General features: G+C 40.6%; 1 protein-coding gene across 1 annotated transcript in view; it reads right to left on the reverse strand.

Annotated features, from left to right (window-relative positions):
* The window catches only part of METTL15 (methyltransferase 15, mitochondrial 12S rRNA N4-cytidine), a 103,265-nt gene that overhangs the window by 12,581 nt on the left and 68,334 nt on the right, over nucleotides 1-22,350 (reverse strand). The window contains exons 4-5 of the mRNA XM_060766106.2: nucleotides 5,034-5,225; nucleotides 1,804-1,982 (exon numbers count right to left, since the gene is read on the reverse strand). Coding sequence (XP_060622089.2) covers nucleotides 1,804-1,982; nucleotides 5,034-5,225 — 371 coding nt within the window. The remainder of the gene's footprint in view (nucleotides 1-1,803; nucleotides 1,983-5,033; nucleotides 5,226-22,350) is intronic.

The raw sequence follows: 22,350 nt of genomic DNA on the forward strand, positions 1-22,350 counted from the left end.
CCTACTTATTGATGCCTGACAAGTAACAACAGGGAAATAGGATTTTTTTTTCTGATACAGGATCCTGTTACTGGGATCACTCTCATCTAATCTGTTGTGTTTGATGCCAAAACTCACAAACTTTCAAAGAAAGGTAAAAAGTAAAACATTTATATTGCTGGTAATGCTTTTGAATGGGACAGGACTTATTTTTATTTCTCACTGAGTGGATGGATGGATGGATGGACAGGTAGGTAGGCAGGTTGGGTTTAGGTCAATTTTCCAAAATCATTCTTCTAAGAAGGGATGCAATGTCCAATAATAACTAATCAATACATATGTAAATGTGTTGTGCCAGGCTTTCCATGATTCATTTCACCTGAGATAAAAGCTGACAGTTACTTCATATATAAACGTAAAACTGAAAGGGTTCATCTTACTTTCTGTATTTAGATTTAAGGAACATTGACACCTCTTAACCTGGGATAAATTATCTGCCAGATCATAGAATCATAGAGTTGGAAGAGACCTCATGGGCCATCCAGTCCAACCCCCTACCAAAAAGCAGGAAAACTGACAGATGGAAATGTCCATTCTCTAACAGGATTTGAATACCTGCACTCCTATATACCCTTGACAGCAAGGAAACCATTAAGTTTATCCATATAATTAATTTTTTTTAAAAGTTTAAAAGGATCTGCTTGGTCAGAAGCTTTATAAACTGATAATGTTGAAAAATGAAAGGAGGGGACGGATCTTATGTATTTTGGACATCTGTCAGATCTATGCAATGCCCTTTCAGTAAGGTCACGATCGGCCCTTAATCTACATCAGTCATTCTCAACCTGTGGGTCCCCTGATGTTTTGGGCTTCAACTCCCAGAAATCCTAACATCTGGTAAACTGGCTAGCATTTCTGGGTGTTTTAGGCCAAAACATCTGGGGACCCATAGGTTGAGAACCACTGCTCTACATGCTCAATCTCAGAGATATGGAAAAATGCTTTAGCCATCTGATTATAACATTTTCCATACAAATCATGGAGGTCCTACACTAATGGCATAACTTACAGCTCCATTGAAGAGGATCATATGATATGAAGGGAAAGTACAAAGCCAAGAGACAAATCATTCACCAGATTGGAGCATCTTTATTCCTGAAATTAGTTTCTGTTCCACATATCTTGCTGTTCTTGGTTTTAAGTATTGATTAAATTGGGTAAAAGTGATAGTAGAGATTGCAAAATAGGTGCAGTCCCTTTGAAATTCAACAATTCTTTTTTTAGATGTTTACAGATCATCATTAACTGCTGACAGATCATACTGAGTTTGCGTTAAAGGTCAGGTCAGACTCATTTGAGGAGTAGGTCTCTGATGAACTGCAACAACATTGCAATAAGCCATATTACTCACCTCTTGTTAATACTTTACACTGAAATATTGTATTAAATTTTGCTTTTAATAGTGAAACCAGATCTTTGGGCAATAGTGGCATTTTGCCTTAGCATATTAAAATTACAATAGAAACAGTATTGTTGTTGAGAGTTGAGAGATTCTCGGCAATGATAAAATATCTGTTCTGCCTTTGCTTGTCCCATGTCTCACCTTGGTAGGCAAAATTATTAATGTTTCCATGTGAAGTTTATTATTAAACTAATCAGCATCCAACAGTATAAAAATACAGAGCACATGGAAAAATAGCTGACATCAGAATAGGATAGACAGGATTAGATTCTGCATGATTTCAAGTACAAATAGATCCCTCTGGGACTTTGTGGATTAATATTTTCTCTCCCTCAGACACTGCTCAGAATTAATGAGGGTACCTGCAACAATGCTGGCAAGCTGCTGAGTTCGGGTGATGGGGTAGACGCTGCGTGCCTGAACAATTGCTAAAGCTATTTTCTTGGCGTGCCTCTCCTCCCCATACGTTCTCAGGATGGACGCAAGTGCCTGTTGATCTAAAGCGTTCACAACATCAGCAGCAGTGGGCATGTCAGGATACCTACGCACAAGAACAGCCAATTAGTCCACTGACGTCAGCCTTCATTGACAAGGGGTGAAGCTTCACAGCATTGAGACATAAAGTCAAACACACACTCACGGTTATGAGGGTTTCTGAGATTTTACAAGGAGAGGGAGAAATTATTTTAAAGCAAAAATAGCTTCTATCTTGTAAATCACCATCTGATTAATTCATACAAGAATCATCTTCCTTTAGCTCAACCTTTCAACATTAATTAGCAATCCAAAAATAATTGAGACACTTTTTTCACAATAAACTTTAACATCATGAAGTTGATTTTTTTAAACAAAAGGCAAAATATTGCTGAGATTGCCTTTGCTCATATAATGCCAGGACATGAACTCACTTTACAAGCAGATGTTTTTCTAAGTCATCACATTGCTTGGTCTTGCTCTTGATCAAAAAAGAGAGCCTTAATCTCTTTGATCTTTTCCCTCCTATCTGATGTTATGAAAAATGATCTTCTATGAAGAAGATATTTGTTAGCTGCATTGAGTCACTATGTTGGAAAAAAGGTGGGATAAAAATTAAGTAACTAAATAATAAATATTAACTGTTTATTTAAAGCTCTCAAAGCTCTCAAATATTGTTTTGTTTAAGAGACTGATAGCAGAAATTAGCAGGCTAGATCCAGAATATAAGGAATAACTAACATTTCTTTTATTTCCCTCTTTCAAATAATCTATAGACTTTTATGTGCTGATTACTTCTGACTCAATTCTTCAGTGCTCCTTGCAGGCAAGGATGCTATATGTAAACATCACTAAAATTGAATGCACAAGAATATTTCAATAGGGAAACTAAAAAGAGATAATGAAGTCATCCCAATTTCCTAGATGCTATTTTTCCAGAAAAGTAACACCATGGAAAACATGTTGTGCTTATACATTAGTTGTGCAATCCAGCAGTGTTCAAAAAAGCAACAAGGAAACAACCTTCAAACACTAAAAGTTGCTGAGTAGGAGGCCACTGTATCAAAGGCACATCTTGTTTGTTTTTTCGAAGTCATTTGTTTAATTCCCTTTAAAACAATACCTCTATTATCCAGTGTATCAAGTGAACAAAATTTAACTTATCTAATGCATCTTATTTCCTGAAGTGGCTAACTTGCTCCTATTTACTTGTTAACTTATTACTCTAGAAGTCTATTAGGAAAATGTAGAATAATGAGAGACAGAAGTTCTGCTAGGACTGTACCCACAGGCATTAGACGTGCTAGTTCAGTGCCATTACCAACTAGTGGATTATGATTATTCAAGATTGCTGTAACTGAGATATAGTTTAAAGACTTTTCGCAAACTCATTTTCTTCTTCCAGCTGAACCACATCACCATATTTCTGTAACAGGTAGCAATGGTACACATGGGGAAAAACTCACATCTCAACCTGTCCTGGGATATCTGATGGCAGGTTTTTAAGGACCCAGGCTTTATAACAGTGCATCATTTGCTATTTATTCTTTCATACGCTTGCAAAGATCTTGTTGTCTATTCCAAGAGTAATGAGCTTTTTAAAAATTGACCTTGCATGCAAGGAGGCAGCCATCTTTAGGAAGGGAGTTCCAGAGCCGCAGGGTAACCACTAAAAAGGTCCTCTCTCTTGTTCCCACCAATCGCACTTGAGACTGTGGTGGGGCCAAGAGTAGGGCCTCTTCTGAAGACCTTGGGGCTTGTGTGGGTTCATAGGAGAAGATGCAGTCAGCTAAGTAGGCTGGGCCCAAACCATTTAGGGTTTTATAGGATAAAGCCAGCACCTTGAATTGCACCCAGAAACGAACTGGTAGCTAGTGCAGTTGTATTAACAGGGGAGAGGGTTAGCTCCCTATATCCCTATGTATTCAACCACACACACACAGTGTCACTATAAGGGCATAAAGAAACATTTAAATGTGCATCCAAAAATAGGGATAAATTCAATATTTTTGTCACATAGACACTAAAACACAACTAGTGGAACTGTTTAAAAATAGATAATACTTGAAAGCCTCAACTTAAGAGAAGTTCATTGCCGTTCCTATCTATTTATTTTTTTACTATATTTTTACCCTGCTCTTCTCACCCCGAAGGGGACTCAGAGTGGATTCCAAGTTGGCATATTTGCTGTGATACAAACAATAAACCAATTGTTGTTCATTCGTTCAGTCGTCTCCGACTCTTTGTGACCTCATGGAACAGCCCACGCCAGAGCTCCCTGTCGGCCGTCACCACCCCCAGCTCCTTCAAGGTCCGTCCAGTCACTTCAAGGATGCCATCCATCCATCTTGCCCTTGGTCGGCCCCTCTTCCTTTTATCTTCTACTTTCCCCAGCATAATTGTCTTCTCTAGGCTTTGCTGTCTCCTCATGATGTGGCCAAAGTACTTCAACTTTGTCACTAGTATCCTTCCCTCCAGTGAGCAGTCGGGCTTTATTTCCTGGAGGATGGACTGGTTGGATCTTCTCGCAGTCCAAGGCACTCTCAGAACTTTCCTCCAATACCACAGTTCAAAAGTGTCTATCTTCCTTCGCTCAGCCTTCCCTAAGGTCCAGCTCTCACATCCATAGGTTACTACAGGGAATACCATGGCTTTGACTATGCAGATCTTTGTTGCCAGTGTGAACCAATACACAAATAAACCAATACACAAACCAATATACACAAAATTAAAATAATTAAAATTTTAAAAAAATCATAGCATATGAATACATTACATCAATACATTAAAATCAGCTTTTAAAACCACACTCATTTCCTAGAACACGTTTCATCATTGATCTAACTTGGAAGGATGAGCAAGATGCTTACAAAAGGATCAGCTAATGGAGTATACTCTAGTGTAGCTTTTACACACTAATCTAGTTCTATGTAGTCTACTCAAGATGTGCTTTGATACCATCCAGTGACTGACTGAGAAAACTATTTTGCCAAATGAAATAAATATGATTTCTATGATATTGGAAATCTAAAGTATGTATTGGAAATCTAAACAGATATTAAATCAAATTGATATATAGTTTTTCTATTGAAGGAAAAAATGTTTTATCCATACATACCTGCCACCATCCATCCTCATATCCAGAGGGCCATCTTTTCGTAGGGAAAACCCTCTTTCTGGGGTATCAAGTTGCATGGATGAGCAACCAGCATCCAAAAGAACACCATCAAGATTCCCTGGCTGGACACCAGCAGATGTTAACAAGGCTTCTAATTGACTAAATTGTCCTAGAAGAGGCTGTATTTGTTGCCTACAAGAAGAATCAAAGAAAAAAAAACCCATACATAATCAGTATAAGAACAGCTAAGTTTAATTACAAATGTCTTGGTTCCTATTTATTTATTATTTTTATCCATATATTGCTTTTCTCAACCTCAGAGGGGACTCAAAGTGGTTCACAACAAAGTAAATGGCAAAGTTCAATGCCTCACAAAATATAAAATATAATACATAACTCAAATAGCATATAACAACAGATTAAAACTATAAAACATCAAACATAGGCAATATAAAACAAAATACATCAGACATTGCACCAATCCCAAAGTTAACATGTCTGCTTCATCTCATTCTCGAAATGTTTGCTAATTAGCCATGTTTTGAATAGTTGTTTTTAAAAAAATATTTATAAATTTGTCAAATAAAATGTATAAGCATACATTCTCTCTTTTTACAATATCTTAGGCAAAAGAGTATGTCATATTATATACAATCTAACAGTAAAAGAAAAAAAATCAAAAACATCTTTAAGCATATTGCTTATCATTATTTTTAAATTTCCCTTTTATCTACTTATACATGTTTTATTTCTTTATCATTAATGACAGAAAACTTCCCACAAAATTTGAAATAATACTAATAATAATAATAATAATGAACATAATAATAATAAACTTTATTTGTACCCCGCCACCATCTCCCCAATGGGGACTCGGAGTGGCTTACATGGGGCCAAGCCCAAACAACAATTACAATAAAGAACGACTGAACGCAAACCAAAAACACAAACAATAAACAACATCATAATTACAGAAAACATATGAATATACAACAATATAAAATTACAATAAACACAAACACAGTGACAATGGGCAGGCTACATGTAATGGTTAAAAGAACTAATGAAAACTGGTTAAAAACTCGGGTGAGATAAAAGAGAAACAAAATATTTGTGGAGGAGGGCTCATAATAGTGGGAGATGTGAAATCAAACTTTCCCACGAGGGGGGAAAACGTATACTCCAGTGACAGAACATTGCACATGAGGGATTATGTGTGATTGAATACCTATTCACCAAAGGCGCAACGAAAGAGCCAGGTTTTGAGGTTCTTTTTAAAAGTTTCTAGGGTAGGAGCCCCCGGTGGCGCAGTGGGTTAAAGCACTGAGCTGCTGAGCTTGTTGATCGAAAGGTCGCAGGTTCAATTCCGGGGAGCGGTGTCAGCCCTAGCTTCTGCCAACCTAGCAGTTCGAAAACATGCAAATGTGAGTAGATCAATAGGTACCGCTCCGGCAGGAAGGTAACGGCGCTCCATGCAGTCATGCCGGCCACATGACCTTGGAGGTGTCTACGGACAATGCTGGCTCTTCGGCTTAGAAATGGAGATGAGCACCACACCCCAGAGTCAGACATGACTGGACTTAATGTCAGGGGACTACCTTTCCTTTACCTTTAGGGTAGGGGCTTTCCTAATTTCTCCAGGTAGTGAATTCCAGAGTCAGAGAGCCACTGAGGAAAAAGCTCTCTCCCTTGTGCTTACAAGGTGAGCTTGTGAGACTGGCAGGGGTGAAAGAAGGGCCTCCCCAGAAGATCGGAGGGCCCGAGATGGTACATGGAGGGAAATACGGTCACAAAGGTAGGCGGGTCCCAAACTGTTTAGGGCTTTATAGGTTATAACCTGCACCTTGAATTGGGACCGGAAAATAAACGGGAGCTATTGGAGCTCCTTAAACAGGGGGGTTGACCACTCCCTGTAAGTCACCCCAATTATTAATCTGGCTGCCGAACGTTGGACAAGTTGTAGCTTCCGGGCTGTCTTCAAGGGTAGCCCCACGTAGAGAGCATTACAGTAATCCAGTCTAGAGGTAACTAGGGCATGGACCACCATGGTCAAGCCAGACTTCACGAGGTAAGGTCGCAGTTGGCGCACAAGTTTTAATTGTGCAAAGGCCCTCCCGGCCACCGCCGACACCTGTGCATCAAGCGTCAGTGCTGAATCCAGGAGGACCCCCAAACTGCGGACCTGTGATTTCAGGGGAAGTACAACGCCATCCAGCACAGGTAACCAACCAATACCCCGGTCAGCCAAGCGACTGACCTGGAGGACCTCTGTCTTGTCAGGATTGATCCTCAGCTTATTCTTCATCATCCAGGTCGACACAGTAGCCAGACACTGGTCCAGTATCCTCGGGGCTTCCTTGGAATCTGGCGGAAAAGAGTAGTGGAGTTGGGTGTCATCTGCATAGAGATGGCACCGTACTCCAAAACTCCGGATGACCTCTCCCAGCGGTTTTATGTAGATGTTGAATAGCATGGGGGACAGAATAGAACCTTGCGGGACCCCACAGGTCAATGGCCAGGGGTCCGAGCAGGAGTCCCCCAGCTTCACCAACTGGAAACGACCCTCCAAGAAGGACCAGAGCCACAGTAGAACCATGCCCCCGAGTCCCATCCCAGTGAGTCTCCCCAGCAGGATACCACAGTCAATGGTATCGAAAGCCGCTGAGATGTCCAAGAGAACCAGCAGGGTCACACTCCCCCTGTCCAGTTCCCTGCGGAGGTCATCTACCAAGACGACCAAAGCCGTCTCGGTACTGTGCCCAGACCTAAAGCCAGACTGCGAGCGATCCAGAAAATCAGTGTCATCGAGGAATCCCTGGAGCTGCAAGGCAACCACCTGCTCCAGTACCTTGCCCAAGAAAGGGAGGTTGGAGATTGGTCTGTAGTTGTTACATACAGTCAGGTCAAGAACTTGAAGCAGAATTCAATGGAAGAGGTTTAATGAAAATAAAAGAGTGGAACCTGAAGATGGTAAATATGGAAAGGATAAAAGAGGAATTAAGAGGAAGAGACTTAGATTGGTACAAATATCTACAACTGGGTAAATGGTCAGGTGACATAAGGAAAAAGTATAATAGAGCTGGGGAATATACAAAAATAGAAAAGATAATAACTCAAAGGGAGACTAAAGAAGAGAATGTAGCATTAAAAATACAGTAAGTGATATCTATAATTTATTATTAATGGCCGAACAAGAACAAGTTTATTTGAGGGAAGTATGGGAAGTAGATTTGGGGAAAAAGTGAATAATCAAGAATGGGCAAGCATATGGAGTATGAGATTACTAAAACTATGTCTATACAACTTAAGGAAAATTACTATAAAACAGTATGGAGGTGGTATCTAACTCCCATTAGATTAAATCAGATTGTTGGAGAGGCTGTCAGGAAATAGGGACGTACCTTCATATGTGGTTGTCATGTAAAACTATACAAACATTTTGGGAAAGTATATTTAAAGAAATAAGAACAATAATAAAAATAAAGATTGAGATTACACCAAAATTATCATTATTACTTATACATGATAATACAATTACCTTACAAGAGGAGAATGAATTGGTTTCTAATTTGATAACAGCAGCTAAATCGCTAATAGTAACAAACTGGAAAGAAAAAAAAAGAAACTCAATTAGAAGAATGGTATAGGGAAATTTGGAATATAGCTATTAATGATAAGCTAACTTGCAATATTAAAATTAAAAGGGGAATATGGAAACAAACAGATTTTTGGAAAATATGGGGAAAATTTATGGAGTATGTCTTTAATGAGGGAAACGGGTATAAGCCAGCAACAAAAACAATGGCATTTTGGAATTGTGAAACAACATGAGTTGGTTGGTCCTGGTGAAGGGGGCACAAACTAAGGGGAAGGGGAAGAGGGGGGGAAACCGCTATAATAATAACAAATATCTTGGTTTCTTTGGCATATATTCAACAACTTCTCAATGAGAGCATCTCACTGAGCAATTTCACTATGGTGTAGTTCAGGTATGGGCAAACCGAGGCCTGCGGGTTGGATGCAGGTCCTTGGTCTCTTGCCTCTGGGCCCACCTTCCAGCTGTGTTTCAAAGCCCCAGCCCCACTCTCCCAGTCACATGCAGCTGTGCAGATCCCCCCACCCCCGCGCCGGACACAACCCCTTCCCCTTTCTGGCTCGCTCACCCATCATGCGGCCCCCTTTCAAAAATGTTTGCCCATGCCTGATGTAGCTGATCATGAAGCCAACAACATAATTTGAGCAATTAGTTCTACCAGAACAACTTGTTTTAAGAAGTTTTCCTTTCTCTCTCTCTGCAGAAAGCATAGCTGAAATACTGGTTCTTATCGTAACTTTGATTTCAGTAAGGCCTTTTGGAGTGTGCACATAAAGGAATTCTCAACTAAAATGATGAAAAGCTAAATAAATGTTTAGACCATTTTGGAACTACTACTGTTTTTAATAAAGCTGTCTCTGCCCATTGGAATAACTCCCTTTGCATCTCTTCATGAGTCATTGTTCTTGGCTTGTCTTCTTTGTATCAAGAGGCATTCTCAAGAACAGTGACTCATGCAGAAACATAGGTTGGTAATATGCACTCTTTCACATTCTAACACTAAACTTTTAGCAGCATAATTTTAATTAAGAAAGTGGAAAACACTGGCCTATAAGTCAGCTTTGATTGTGTGTGTTTTAAAAAAATAGAGGACAGCAATCTCAAAACAGCAACAGCCTTGGAAAATTTCTGTCCCTGAGATGTGAAAAAGTACAATCTTAGCAACAAACTCGGTTTCCATCTTACCACTAAACTAGTTCCTCTCTCTTTTTAAATATATGTTTTTATTGCCGAAACAGGTAGAATGATATCACAATCCAGCACCATTTCCGAATACATATCAAATATTGTTTTCATAGCGTTATCTATTCCACTTTTATCTCCCACTTGTGTCTATCGTTATACACTCCTCTCCCCCTCCCCTCACCCTCAACCTTTGGGAACAGTGCTTGTCTTCATTCAAATATTATTTTAATTGAACGATCATGGAAAAGAGAATGGTTCAGCTCTTTATATCTTTCCTTTCCTTCGACTATTTCTATCAGTTTTCCCCATTTCTGAACCCAGGTCTTCTTGATTAGGCATGATGTATATTTGGCTCTTCTTTCAGAGATGTAGTCCTGAAGCACAAATAATAATAATATGAAGAAGAAAATTTTATTTATACCCCGCTACCATCTCCGCAAGGGACTCGGCTTACATGAGGCCGAGCCCACAATACATCAGTAATAAAAACGATAACAACAGTAATACAAACAATAAAATAAAACTCATAACAAAAAATAAGCAATAAACATTTACAGTAACATAACGATGTTTAAAAGACCTATAGCTGGGCCAAATGTAATAATTAAAAAAATTAAAATAATGCTGAGCATGAAGAGGTGAAATATGACTAGGAAAGAATTTTCGGAGAGGGATGGGGCATGCAGACAATCCTAGATCATTAATTAAGTGCATTTAAGGACATATTGCTTGGAGTTTCCTTATTCTGGGAAGGCACACTGGAACAACCACATTTTCAGGCTCCTCCTAAAGACTACCAGAGTTGGGGCATGCCTGATGTCCTTGGGGAGTGAGTTCCTGAGTCGAGGGGCCACCACTGAGAAAGCCCTCTCTCTCGTACCCACCAGTCGCACCTGTGATGGAGGTGGGAGCGTGACCAGAACCTCTCCGGATGATCAAAGAGATCGTGTGAGTTCGTACACAGAGATGCGGTCATGCAGGTAGGCGGGTCCCAAACCATTTAAAGCTTTGTAGGTAAGAACCTGCACCTTGAATTGGGACCAGAAAACGAACGGCAGCCAGTGGAGCTCCTTAAACAGAAGGGTTGACCGCTCCCTGTATGGAGCACCAGTTAACAACCTGGCTGCCGCCCATTGGACCAATTGGAATTTCCGGGCCGTTTTCAAGGGTAGCCTCACGTAGAGTGCATTACAGTAGTCCAACCTGGAGGTGACTGTGGCGTGGACCACCCTGGCCAGATCTGCCTTCACGAGTTACAGTCGCAGTTGGTGCACGAGTCTTAATTGTGCAAAGGTCCTCCCAGCCACTGCCGACGCCTGAGCCTCAAGCGTAAGTGATGAGTCCAGGAGGACACCCAAATTGCGGACCTGTACCTTCAGGGGGAGTGCAACCCTGTCCAACACAGGTTGCCAACCTATACCCTGATCCGGTTTGCGATCGACCAGGAGGACCTCTGTCTTGTTGGGATTAATCTTCAGCTTGTTCCTCCTCATCCAGACAGCCACAGTGGCCAGGCACTCGTCCAGCACCTGAGGGGCTTCCTTGGAATTAGGTGGAAAAGAGTAGTAGAGTTGTGTGTCATCTGCATAGAGATGGCACCCAACTCCAAAACTTCGGATGACCTCTCTCAGAGGTTTCATGTAGATGTTAAAAAGCACAAGAGAAAGAATGGAACCTTACAGGACCCCACAGATCAAAGGCCAGAGGTCCAAACAGGTGTCTCCCAGCTTCACCATCTGGGAACGGCCCTCCAGGAAGGACCAGAGCCACGACTAAGCCGTGCCTCTAAGGCCCATCCTGGAGAGTCGTCCCAGAAGGATACCGTGACCGATGATATCGAAAGCCGCTGAGATGTCCAAGAGAACCAAAAGGGTCACACTCCCCCTGTCCAGCTCCCTGCAGAGGTCATCCACCAAGGCGACCAAAGCTGTCTCGGTGCCATGGCCAGGCCTGAAACCGGACTGTGACTGGGCCAGATAGTTGATGTCATCCAGGAAACCCTGGAGCTGAGAGGCGACCACCCGCTCCAACACCTTGTCCAGGAAAGGAAGGTTGGAGATTGGTCTATAATTGTTCAAGACCATGGAGTCAAGGGAAGTCTTTTCAGGAGTGGTCTGACCAGAGCCTGATTTAGTCCAGGTGGAAAAATTCCTTGCTCCAACGATACATTAATGATCAACATAAACCAATCGATCAAACCACCTTTGGCCGAATTAATTAGCCAAGACGGGCAAGGGTCCAGAGCTGATGTGGTCACCCTCACAGCCCCAAGGACCGCCTCCACGTCCTCAGGATGACTTTATCTGCAAAGTGGTGCGCAAGCTCGCAGCACCGAGTTGTCGGGTCATCAAAGGCCTCCTCCACCTCGAGGGGGGGGGGAGGGTGAAGGAGTTCCCCAATGACCCGAAACAAGTCCAAAGATCTACTAGATGCAGACGATATGCGGGCAGTCATAAAGGTTTCCATGGCTACCCATATAGCTGCGGTATAGGCCCTAAGTGAGGCTCTAGCCGTGTTCGGTCGGATACACCCTGAGATTTCCTCCAGATTTCCTCCCTAGCCTCCTTCTCTTGCGCTTCATCACAGCCAAGTCCTCAGTGAATCAAGGAGATGGTGTGTCTCTACGCAACGAGATGGGGCATTCGGGAGCAATTAAATCTATCACCCTGGCCATCTCACTGTTATAGCGATCAACCAGGGTGTCGACTGGATTGCCAGGCTCCATGACAGGAAGAGCCCCAAGATTCCTCAGGAATCCATCTGAATCCATCGGTCTCCTGGGGCGGACCATCTTAATTGGTCCTCCACCCCTGCGAAGGTTAGAGGTCACAGCCAGTCTAAAACTGATCAGATGATGATCAGGCTGTGACAATGGACGAATGTTTTGCTCTTCCACTCTGACCGTTCCGTTGTCCGCTACAAAAACTAGGTCAAGTGTATGTCCAGCCTGATGGGTGGGTCCAGCCTGATGGGTGGGTCCAGATATAACTTGTGATAGCCCCATGGTCATCATGGCAACCATGAAGTCCTGAGCCGCTCCTGTTAAAGAGGTCTCTGCATGGATGTTAAAAGAGTTGGGAGACCAGGGCCAAATTAGAGACCACATCTGCTAGCTCAGGCAGGGAAACTGCTGAGTCGCGGGGTGGGCAGTACACCAGCAGAATCCCCAAGCTATCACAGTTTCCCACCCGCAGGTGAACACACTCAAACCCAGGAGATTGCGGTACAGCACATCTGACCATGGCGATGGGCTGCCGAAAGACCCCTCCTCCCCGCCCTCCAGACCTAGCCTGTTGGTGCACCCCGAAACCAGGTGGGCATAACTGGGTGAGATTTACCCCCCCCCCCCAGCTCGTCCAACCAGGTCTCGGTGATGCAAGCCAGGTCTGCCCCCTCATCCAGGATCAAATCCTGGATGACAGCTGTCTTTCCATTGACAGATCTGGCATTTACCAGTAGGACCTTAAGACCAAGGGGTCTGTCATGGAGTCTACCATTTCCTACCTTCTCCAGGGTCGCAAGAACTCTGTTGCGCTTCTCCTTGGAATGTTGGTGACCAGCAAATCTTCTCCCCCACACGACCTGAATGGTACCCCTCTCCTCCGGAACCCCTCCCTGCCCCAGGGAATTAGATTCAATGGCTAGTCAACTCTCTACAGTAGGGGAGCTAGAACGTGATTTACTTTGGAAGTCATGTAAGGAGATTTCCAATGTCGTTGTGGAAAGGGAGTCGTCGAGGGAACTAAGGGAACTAAGAGGGCTGCAAAGAGGGAGAGTCCTTGGGCGGGAGAGGGTGGCTGATTGGGTGGGGACAACAAATACAGATCGAGTTTCAAGCTGATACTGTCCCGATGGGGGGGGGGGGGTCCTAACTGGGGAGCAATTTGTGGATTTATCATTGGAACCAGATGGCACATGGTGAGAAGGTTCCGATGTATCAAGAAGGGGGCGATCCACAAATACCTTCCTGGTGGTAATGCCCCATTTTTTAAAGCCAGATTGAATTGCTAATAGCTCACCAAGCCACGAGTTGTCTTCAGGTGTAATTAAAAGACAAGTAGAGCGATGATATGATTGCTAAGTAATCATACCATTTTTTAACTTCCCACTTTCTATGGTCTTTCCACCTCAAGGCCACAGTTGCTTGGGCGGAAACTATCATGTATTTTATAATTTCCTCCCAAGCTTTGAATATTTTTGTTCTTGTCTAATTTCTGGGTGAAAAATTCTTTTTTATCCAAAATCATTTTATGCCCTAATAATTCTTCCATTTCCTTCTGTACCTTATTATAAAAATCTTGTACTCTGTCGCAATCCCACCACATATGTATATAGGAGCCATTTTTTTCACATCTGTGCCAACACAATTTTGTGGTTGTTTTAGCTATGTGAGCTAGTTTAATTGGGGTTCTGTACCATTTGGTCAGTATTTTCTTTTGTGTTTCCCTAATCCTCTTATACTTGATATTGATTGAATTGATCCAGTGTTCAATGTCTGAATCATTGTTATTTAGATGCTCTTTCCATATTTCTATCAATACTAATTTCAAATTATATTGAATTCGAACTAATTTCTTGTATAAGAACCCAATCAGGCATTTTTCCTTTTCTAGTTTCCACTTTAAAGTTTGATCAAAATCCGTTTCTGGTCCTTTCTTTTTCCTCCACTTCATGATCCTTTCTTTTAATCCATTCCAAAGGAGCCAGTTACATTGACCATATTTGTCCTTTATCGTCTCCCAATCCTTAATTATCCCACCTGGGTTTATGAGATCTTTTATCAATTTTATTCCATTTTGCTTCAAATTTGTTATCACTTTGCCAAATATCTGCTCTTTTTTATTGTGTAGAAACTCTACTGGGAGTATATCTACTTTATTTATTGGGAATTTACCTTGCCATTTTTTCCAGCACTCCAAGGATGAGATCATCCCCCCTTTTAATTTCTGTTAAGAGTTGTATTGTCCATCCATCCTTTTAAGCACAAACAATGATCCCATCCATTAATTGTTTTTTTTAATTCTGACCCATCTTCTTGAATCATCAAAATCTAATTCTATCCATCTTGTTATGTTTTTATCCCAACAGCTATGGGAATAATCTAAAATGTCCAGGATTCCTGTAAAGTCCACCTTAAGCTCAGAGTTTAGAATTCACAGCAGCATGTTAAGTGTCCAGTTTTGCCCCAAGAATAGCCTTAAGACCAAGCTTAAAGGAATTCAAAAAGCTTTACTGAGCAAAGTAAAGTTGGATAATTTCTTTTCAAGGCAAAAACACTGACAAAGACGAGGCCTTTTGCTGGAATAAATACAGAATTAAAGGCTAGGTGAATTGGATCGGTTGCTGCCAGCAATGGCTGTTTTCCCTCCTCCTGATCTATAGCCCTCAGCCCACAGCACATTTGTCTCTAGGGATTGGTCTGATTACTGTGCATCTTTTCAGCAATCCTGGTTGACCTATTCCTTGCTTTTTGCTCCCTTCAGCATTCCTGAAACATAGGAACAACAAGCGTGTCTCCCTCTTCTTCTTCCTCCCAAGCAGACCTGATAATCTGCCCAGAATCCCCAGCCCCTTCAGCCTTCTCTTCCAACTCGTCCTCAAAGGCAGAAGAAGAAGACAGAACACCCTGACTTCGTTATATCTTAAAACTTCTGAACACCTTCACAATCACCAAGAAAAATGCAACAATCTTCACAAATACCTATCAAAAAGCTTCTCACAAATTGATAACTTTGCTATTGCTGCCAGAACAATACCCTTATGACACTACACTCTGAACCACTTTTAACTGGCTGAAGGGATTTGGAAAGATGGTGAATGAGTGATATGAAGTTCAAGGGATGTCAGAATTAGATTGGAGGTACAGAAAAATGAAAGGTGCAATGTGTAGGAGTAGGACACCTGTCAGAAGTACAGAACAAATTACATCCCCATGGTGTCATGCTTTAAATTACCATCAACTTATTTCCAAAACAAAATGTTCCACATAGAATAAACGACAACAACAAAACAACAGCAAGCAAACAAATGAGTATTGTGTCAAGCAAACCCAACTACTTTATACCAGTTCAAGGTCCATTACACATTATTTCCCCACCATCCACCTCTTCCCCTGTAAAGTATGTAATATCCTTTACTTCTCCTTACAAACTGATAAAGTGAGAGACAGAGGCAATTTTATGTGAATTTCCCAATAATTAATAATAAAAAAGCAAAAATTGGATTAGCATTTGATAAATTCAGTGATTCACTATCCAAGAGTTTATAATGTCAAGATCTGACATTATAATATTGCAAACATTCTGCTTTTAGCCTTGGCTAAAAAAAAAATTAATTTTGCAAAGTATGATATAATTCAGTGTCCTTAAAACTAATACTGGGAATGCTTGACTATTACTCTTCTTTAGCACTCTGTCACAATTGTTCTATAATATGTTAAATAAAATACTATTGAAAAATTCAAACAATACTTCTGTAATAGCCATGAAAGAAAGAAGATAATTACTTGGGAGGCAATAACATGAAGTTCAGAGCTTTCTCACCTATTTCACAGTTCCTTCTAACGTTACATAGCATCATTAAGCAATTCTCTAATCATAAGCATTCTATTAATGCTACTTGATGTTTATTATTAACTGCTACCTACCAACACTAACAACTCAAGGTGATACATTAAAGATAAGAAACATATGAAAACTTAATGCTTTCAAGAAATCATATTACTAATCTTGAAACAGGACACTGTGGAGATTCAATGTCAATTCAGATAGTAAATGTACACACCTGTCCAAATGAACATAGACTTAAATAGTTGTTTCAGAGCAATTATCAATAACTAGTCATATGAGATGGGCTCAAGTGGTGTTAAAAATTACTCAGCTTATTAATTTCTCAGAAATCAAATCCACTTGTTTTTTAAGAAAATGATAAAGAACTTTTAAATAAAACATTAAGACAGAAAGGAAGAGAAAGTGTATAACAGCTTCAGATTAGAAAGTCAATCAGCAACAATGTTCAGGAAAGAGATGTTTCAATATGCAAGGTGGCCACTATATACATTTTTCCAGTTTTAGGAAACACATCTCATTCCATGAGATGCAGTCAACTTCATTTGATCTGTTGGTATTATTCACAGAATAAGGTAGCTATGGCCACTAGCAAATATGATCTCTTGAAATATTGAAAGTAACTTTTTATGGTCAAGCTGTCAAAATCTAGTGGAAGTTGCGTACCATAAATCCGTGCACTGTAACAGAGTAAATTAAAGGTACTATCTAAACAAAAATATGGATATGAAAACAGACTCATTTGTAAGGCACTCTGAGTTTGAGAAACTACTTATGTCAACCAAATTTATCAGATATCATTGGCCAGTTTTATATGGTTAAGTATAAAAAATCTGATCATTATGATAGATATCTACACTAAGCTGCCAGCCCCAACTAGTTGACTGATTGAAACAACTATTTTATTGTGTGTCAACATTTTTGTAAGTCTTCTCTATAAGGGGGTCTGTGATCTATTGTAGTAGGAACTAACAACTAAATATAGGTTAAAGATAATTTCCTCTAGAAATCTTCTGATAAAGCTATACTGACATCTTTATCAAATTCAAAAAATCCAGTGTCTTAATCAACATTGAAGCTAGTTCAACAATGCTTCCTTCTTTTTTGAATAGTCCAAACTGGCAACATATGGTGTCACAGGTTTCAACCTCCCCCCCCCCCCGCCCAAAAAAAACAAACCCTTCCAAACTGTAGGTCTTACCTAATGGTTAAACTCAACCAAAGTCAATAGGACATGTACTTCCCAGTTAATAGATACAGATTAGTAGTCAGTTATTTCACTGCCGTAATGTCCATTCTTCTATACACATGACACTTTTGATTTGGCATTTGATTTGAGATCCTCTTACTGTTTTTGTTCTGATGGGATTGAATAGGCTTTTATTATTGTTTTCAATGGCCTTGAAGGAGCTCACACTGAAAGGAAGAATAAAAATCCTCTTAACCATACCAGTCTAACTTCTTGGCATAAGAACTGTAAAGTGGACCACCATTTCAGAAAGCACTCAAAATCCTTGCTAACATTTGAAGGAATATCATACCATATGAAATATTCATAACTTGGGGACTGCCTGTATTTAGTTTTCCTTCTGCCTCCAGTTTAAAGCATAAGGCCAGGTTATTGAAATGCCCTACAAAAACTTGGGAATTCTATATTTTGTTTTCAAATTTACTTGTACTATCAAAGCAACTTCAACCTATGGTGATTCCATCAATGAGAGATCTCTAAGTCATCATATCATGAACAATCCTGCTCTAGTTTTGTAGATTTAGGGCAGTGGCTTTCTTGAGTCAACAATTAGTAATGTAGTCTTGCTTTTCCTACTGCCTTGTAACTTACCATGCATCATCTTTTATAGAAAATCACACCTTCAAAACAGATCACTGAATACTGAAGTCAGGATTGCCCATGGCATTGTATTTCCCATTTGTATATACTACTTACTTACTTAGGCGATCCCTCATTGCCCGAGTAGGATAATCCTCCAGGGCAGGTCCGTAGGTGACTATGGTACCCTATTCTTGATCTGCATCGTCTCCCGCAATGAGGGCATAGGTTTCCAGGTGGAAGGCAGTCCCGGTTGGGGTTGGCTTGGTGCGCCTTTCTCTTGGCATGTTTCTCTCTTTCGCCCTACATTCATGCCTCTTCAAATTCTGCAGCACTGCTGGTCACAGCTGACCTCCAACTGGAGCGCTCACAGGCCAGGGCTTCCCAGTTCTCAGTGTCTATGCCAGAGTTTTTAAGGTTGGCTTTGAGCCCATCTTTAAATCTCTTTTCCTGCCTGCCAACATTCCGTTTTCCATTCTTTGTATATATAGACAGGCAATAAAGATGATAGTGAAAAAATTAACCAGCTTGAAATGAGGTACTGGAGGATAGTAGTATAGTTCTATAGATATCATGAACTGCCAAAAAGGAAAATAAATGAGTGCTACAGCAAATCAAGTCTGAATTCTCCCTAGAAGTGAAAATGTTCAAACGGAAGCTACTATACTTTACATATATCATTGGATAACTTGACTCATTAGAGAAAGCACAATCCGGAGCATTTGAATGAGTTGATGTCTGCAAAATAGCTTTGCAGGAGGTGTAACACAGGGCCACACTTTACTCACCCATGAAGTAAAGCAATATAAAACTTCATTTAAAAAACTGTTGGAGGATTTTTTTTTAAAGACTACCTGACATGGAAAAATAATCAGATGGAGAAGCAGGCAAGGCTCCCTGGGGAATGCCTGTCACAGCTAGTGTGTGCTGAATGAAAAGCCTCTAGGCTGTCACAGTTAACAGTTAGCTCACTTCAGCAGGCAGAAGTGCCCAAAATGGCCTTTGAAGAAGATCTTAAAAGATAAGCAGGTTCATATTGGGGAAGGGAAGTCCTTTAGCCAGCTCCCAAACTGCCAATGCTTTAGAAGTTAAACTCTTATTTATTTTTTCTTTTGTTTCTGAAAAATGGAGCAAATTGAAAATCAAGTGGCTGATAGTCTGGGTCACATGCACAAGAAAATGTTATTGTTCCACATGCTAAATGATTGCAGTAAGGTTGTGAATCACAGCAGAAGACTCTGCAACCCAAAGCCATTCTCGTATCCCAAGCAAGTGACTTCTAAACCATTTGCTGAAAAGAATGCTAAATCATTTTGATTCTCGTCCAATTACAATTATCATATCTCATTGTGGATGTATGATTCTTCCTTTCTTTCTTATTCTTCCTTCCTTCCTTCCTTTCTTGGAAGGACAGTTAATACCAATGTCTACTTATTCTACAACCTGACACCCAAAGGTATAACCATCAATGAAAAATGCTATAGGTCCAATTAAACAATAACAATAAAAATCTGAAAAGTGTAAGTCATGAATTTGCTTATAAATATTCCCTGGAGCTGAATGGCACTATGATGGCTTGAAGTGATGTTGATGTCATCCCTTTTGATACATGGAGCATAACATACTGGATGTTCTCATTTTTCAACTGAAATACAACTTCTGGGAATCATCAGAAGACTGATGTATATGGTCTGTCCTGTCATCCATGCATTCTGAATGTCAGGCATGGTGAAAAGCAACTTATACCAGAAACAAGTTGCTTGAACATCGCAGGATGCACTGCATTACTTTTCTGCACTACACAAATATCTCTCTGTTGATGGAAACTTCTTTAATACAGAGAAAATCCCCATCAGATTAAGTAATTGTCAGTGATTCCTATTTTACTCTTAACTCAAAAAATCTATCTCAGACAGTTAGAGAAAACTCTAGAACAACTTTGAAGGGATGCATGAACACCAAAAATCCCCTGACTCTTCATTTTCTGATAGTAGAACAGTCTTCATTGGACAGAAGGATCATAAATGAATGTAACCTGGTCTATTTACTTATAAGAGAACAAAGTTGGAACACCATGAATACAGATCCTCCTTCCCATCACAGCCCACAAGTTGTCCAGGTACTGTTGGTTTATTTCTAGCGAACATAATGTATTTTCAGGAATTACATGATCTATAGTGAAACAATATTTGTCAACCCAAAAGTCATTAATGAGGATGCAAGGATCATCCAAAGCAGCATGTGATGTGGTGCAGATGAGCTTGATAAGAACTGTAATTATTTATACCTCTATTAGCATAACAAACTGTAATATTATTTATCAGAATTAGAATTTTGAGGAGAAATGCAATAGACATTTTAAGAACAAAATACTCAGACGTAATATATGAAATGAAGAAATAAGAAAAAAAGGTAAGACTGGTTTATATTCAGAAAAGAAGAACATGTTTTAAGACAAGTTTATTTATCACAAATATCACAGTGTAGTTCTCAGTTTACAAGTACATCTAAAATCCAAACTGTATGACATGAAATATACCATTATTTTTAAAAATACCGCAGCTCCATTCTAGAGATACATATATGTGCTTTTTAACTCTTTGTACTGGCATAGCAAAATGCTATGGGTACAATTACACAATTACATCAATAAAGATCTGAAAAGTGTTAAGTTAGAGATTTCTGTTAAATTTATGATTCAACTCAGAATATAATCATGATTATTCAGAAATAAGTGCACTAAGTTAAACAGTTCTTACTCCTAATGAATTACATTAATATTCTGTCAAACAGCCACATCTTCACAAATAAGGGATTTATTACACACCTGGAAAAAAGCTGTGAGGACGATCTCTTTGCTAGTGTGGAAGGCTGACTCCACCATCGGGAGGAAAGTGATGTTTCGTGCAGATCTCGTTAGATCCTGGTGAAAGATGAGGAAGGGTTAGTCAACCCTTAGCACAGTCTGTTCAGAGGGGTGACGGGCTGACATGATAGCTATGAGGAAAGCTACCTTCCATGAGAGTAGTTGAAGGTCAGCCTTGGCAAGCCAACGTCCTCTTCCAGGCCAATGATCTGGGAGAGGACGAGTTCAAGGTTACTACCCGGAGTTTGGGGGGGGGGGGTGGACAGGAGGGTGGAGTTTGCTGTAGCCTCTGAGGAACATTTTGACAAGGTGGCTGGTGAAGAGAGGCGTGTTTCCTCTTCGCTGGAAAGGCCAGGAAATTACAGCTAGGTAGGCCTTGACTGACAGAAGAGTGAAACCTTTGTCTGATAGAGGAGGAAGCTGAGTACATCCGGGACCAATGCAGTGGCCCTGGGATTCAAGAAAGGCCTCGAACTGTACAATAATAATAATAATAATAATAATAATAATAATAATAATAAACTTTATTTGTATCCTATCCTATCTCCCTGTGGGGACTCAGGATGGTTTGCAACAAAACAGTCAAACATTCAATGCCTATAAAACTGAAACACAAGAAATATTTTAAACAAAATTAAAAATATTGGATGCATAGATCTTTGAGATAGAGGGCTTGTGGCCCGTTCAAAGTATGTTCTGGAGGCCATGTGGAAAACAGTTTAGGGTTCAATCCTCCATGCTGTCAGGTATAGGGAGGTCATATCTGGGTAGAGGATCTGTCCACCTTCCATTGAGAGGAGATGTGGGAGCACTGGGAACATATGGCAGTGACTGCTGGAGAAAGATAGAAGGGTTGAATACCAGACTAGTCTTGGCCAGGCTGGTGTTATTAAGATGTGGTTCATATGGAGTGTCCTGATGCGCTCAACCGCCTTCAAGATGAGAAGGACTGGAGATGTAAAAGAATGTTCCCACCCATTGCAGGAGAAATATACCTCCGAGGCATCTGAGTGCCTTGACTGGCGTCAATCCTGCACCATACTGTGGGAGGTGAGCATTCACCCTGGAGGCAAAGAGATCTATCTGTGGCCATCCCAATTTGTTGAAGAGGCAGTGCAACTGGTCCAGGTCGAGCCTCCACTTGTGGGAGATCTTTGAAAACCTGCTGAGTCTGTCAGTGAGCTCGTTTTGGGACCCGGGCAGGTGGAGAATCATCAAGGAGATTCCGTGCTTGATGAACCAGTCCTAAATGGGAAATGTGAGCGCAAGGAGCTTCC

The sequence above is a fragment of the Anolis sagrei genome, chromosome 1, assembly GCF_037176765.1.
Source record: "Anolis sagrei isolate rAnoSag1 chromosome 1, rAnoSag1.mat, whole genome shotgun sequence".
NCBI lineage: Eukaryota > Metazoa > Chordata > Lepidosauria > Squamata > Dactyloidae > Anolis > Anolis sagrei.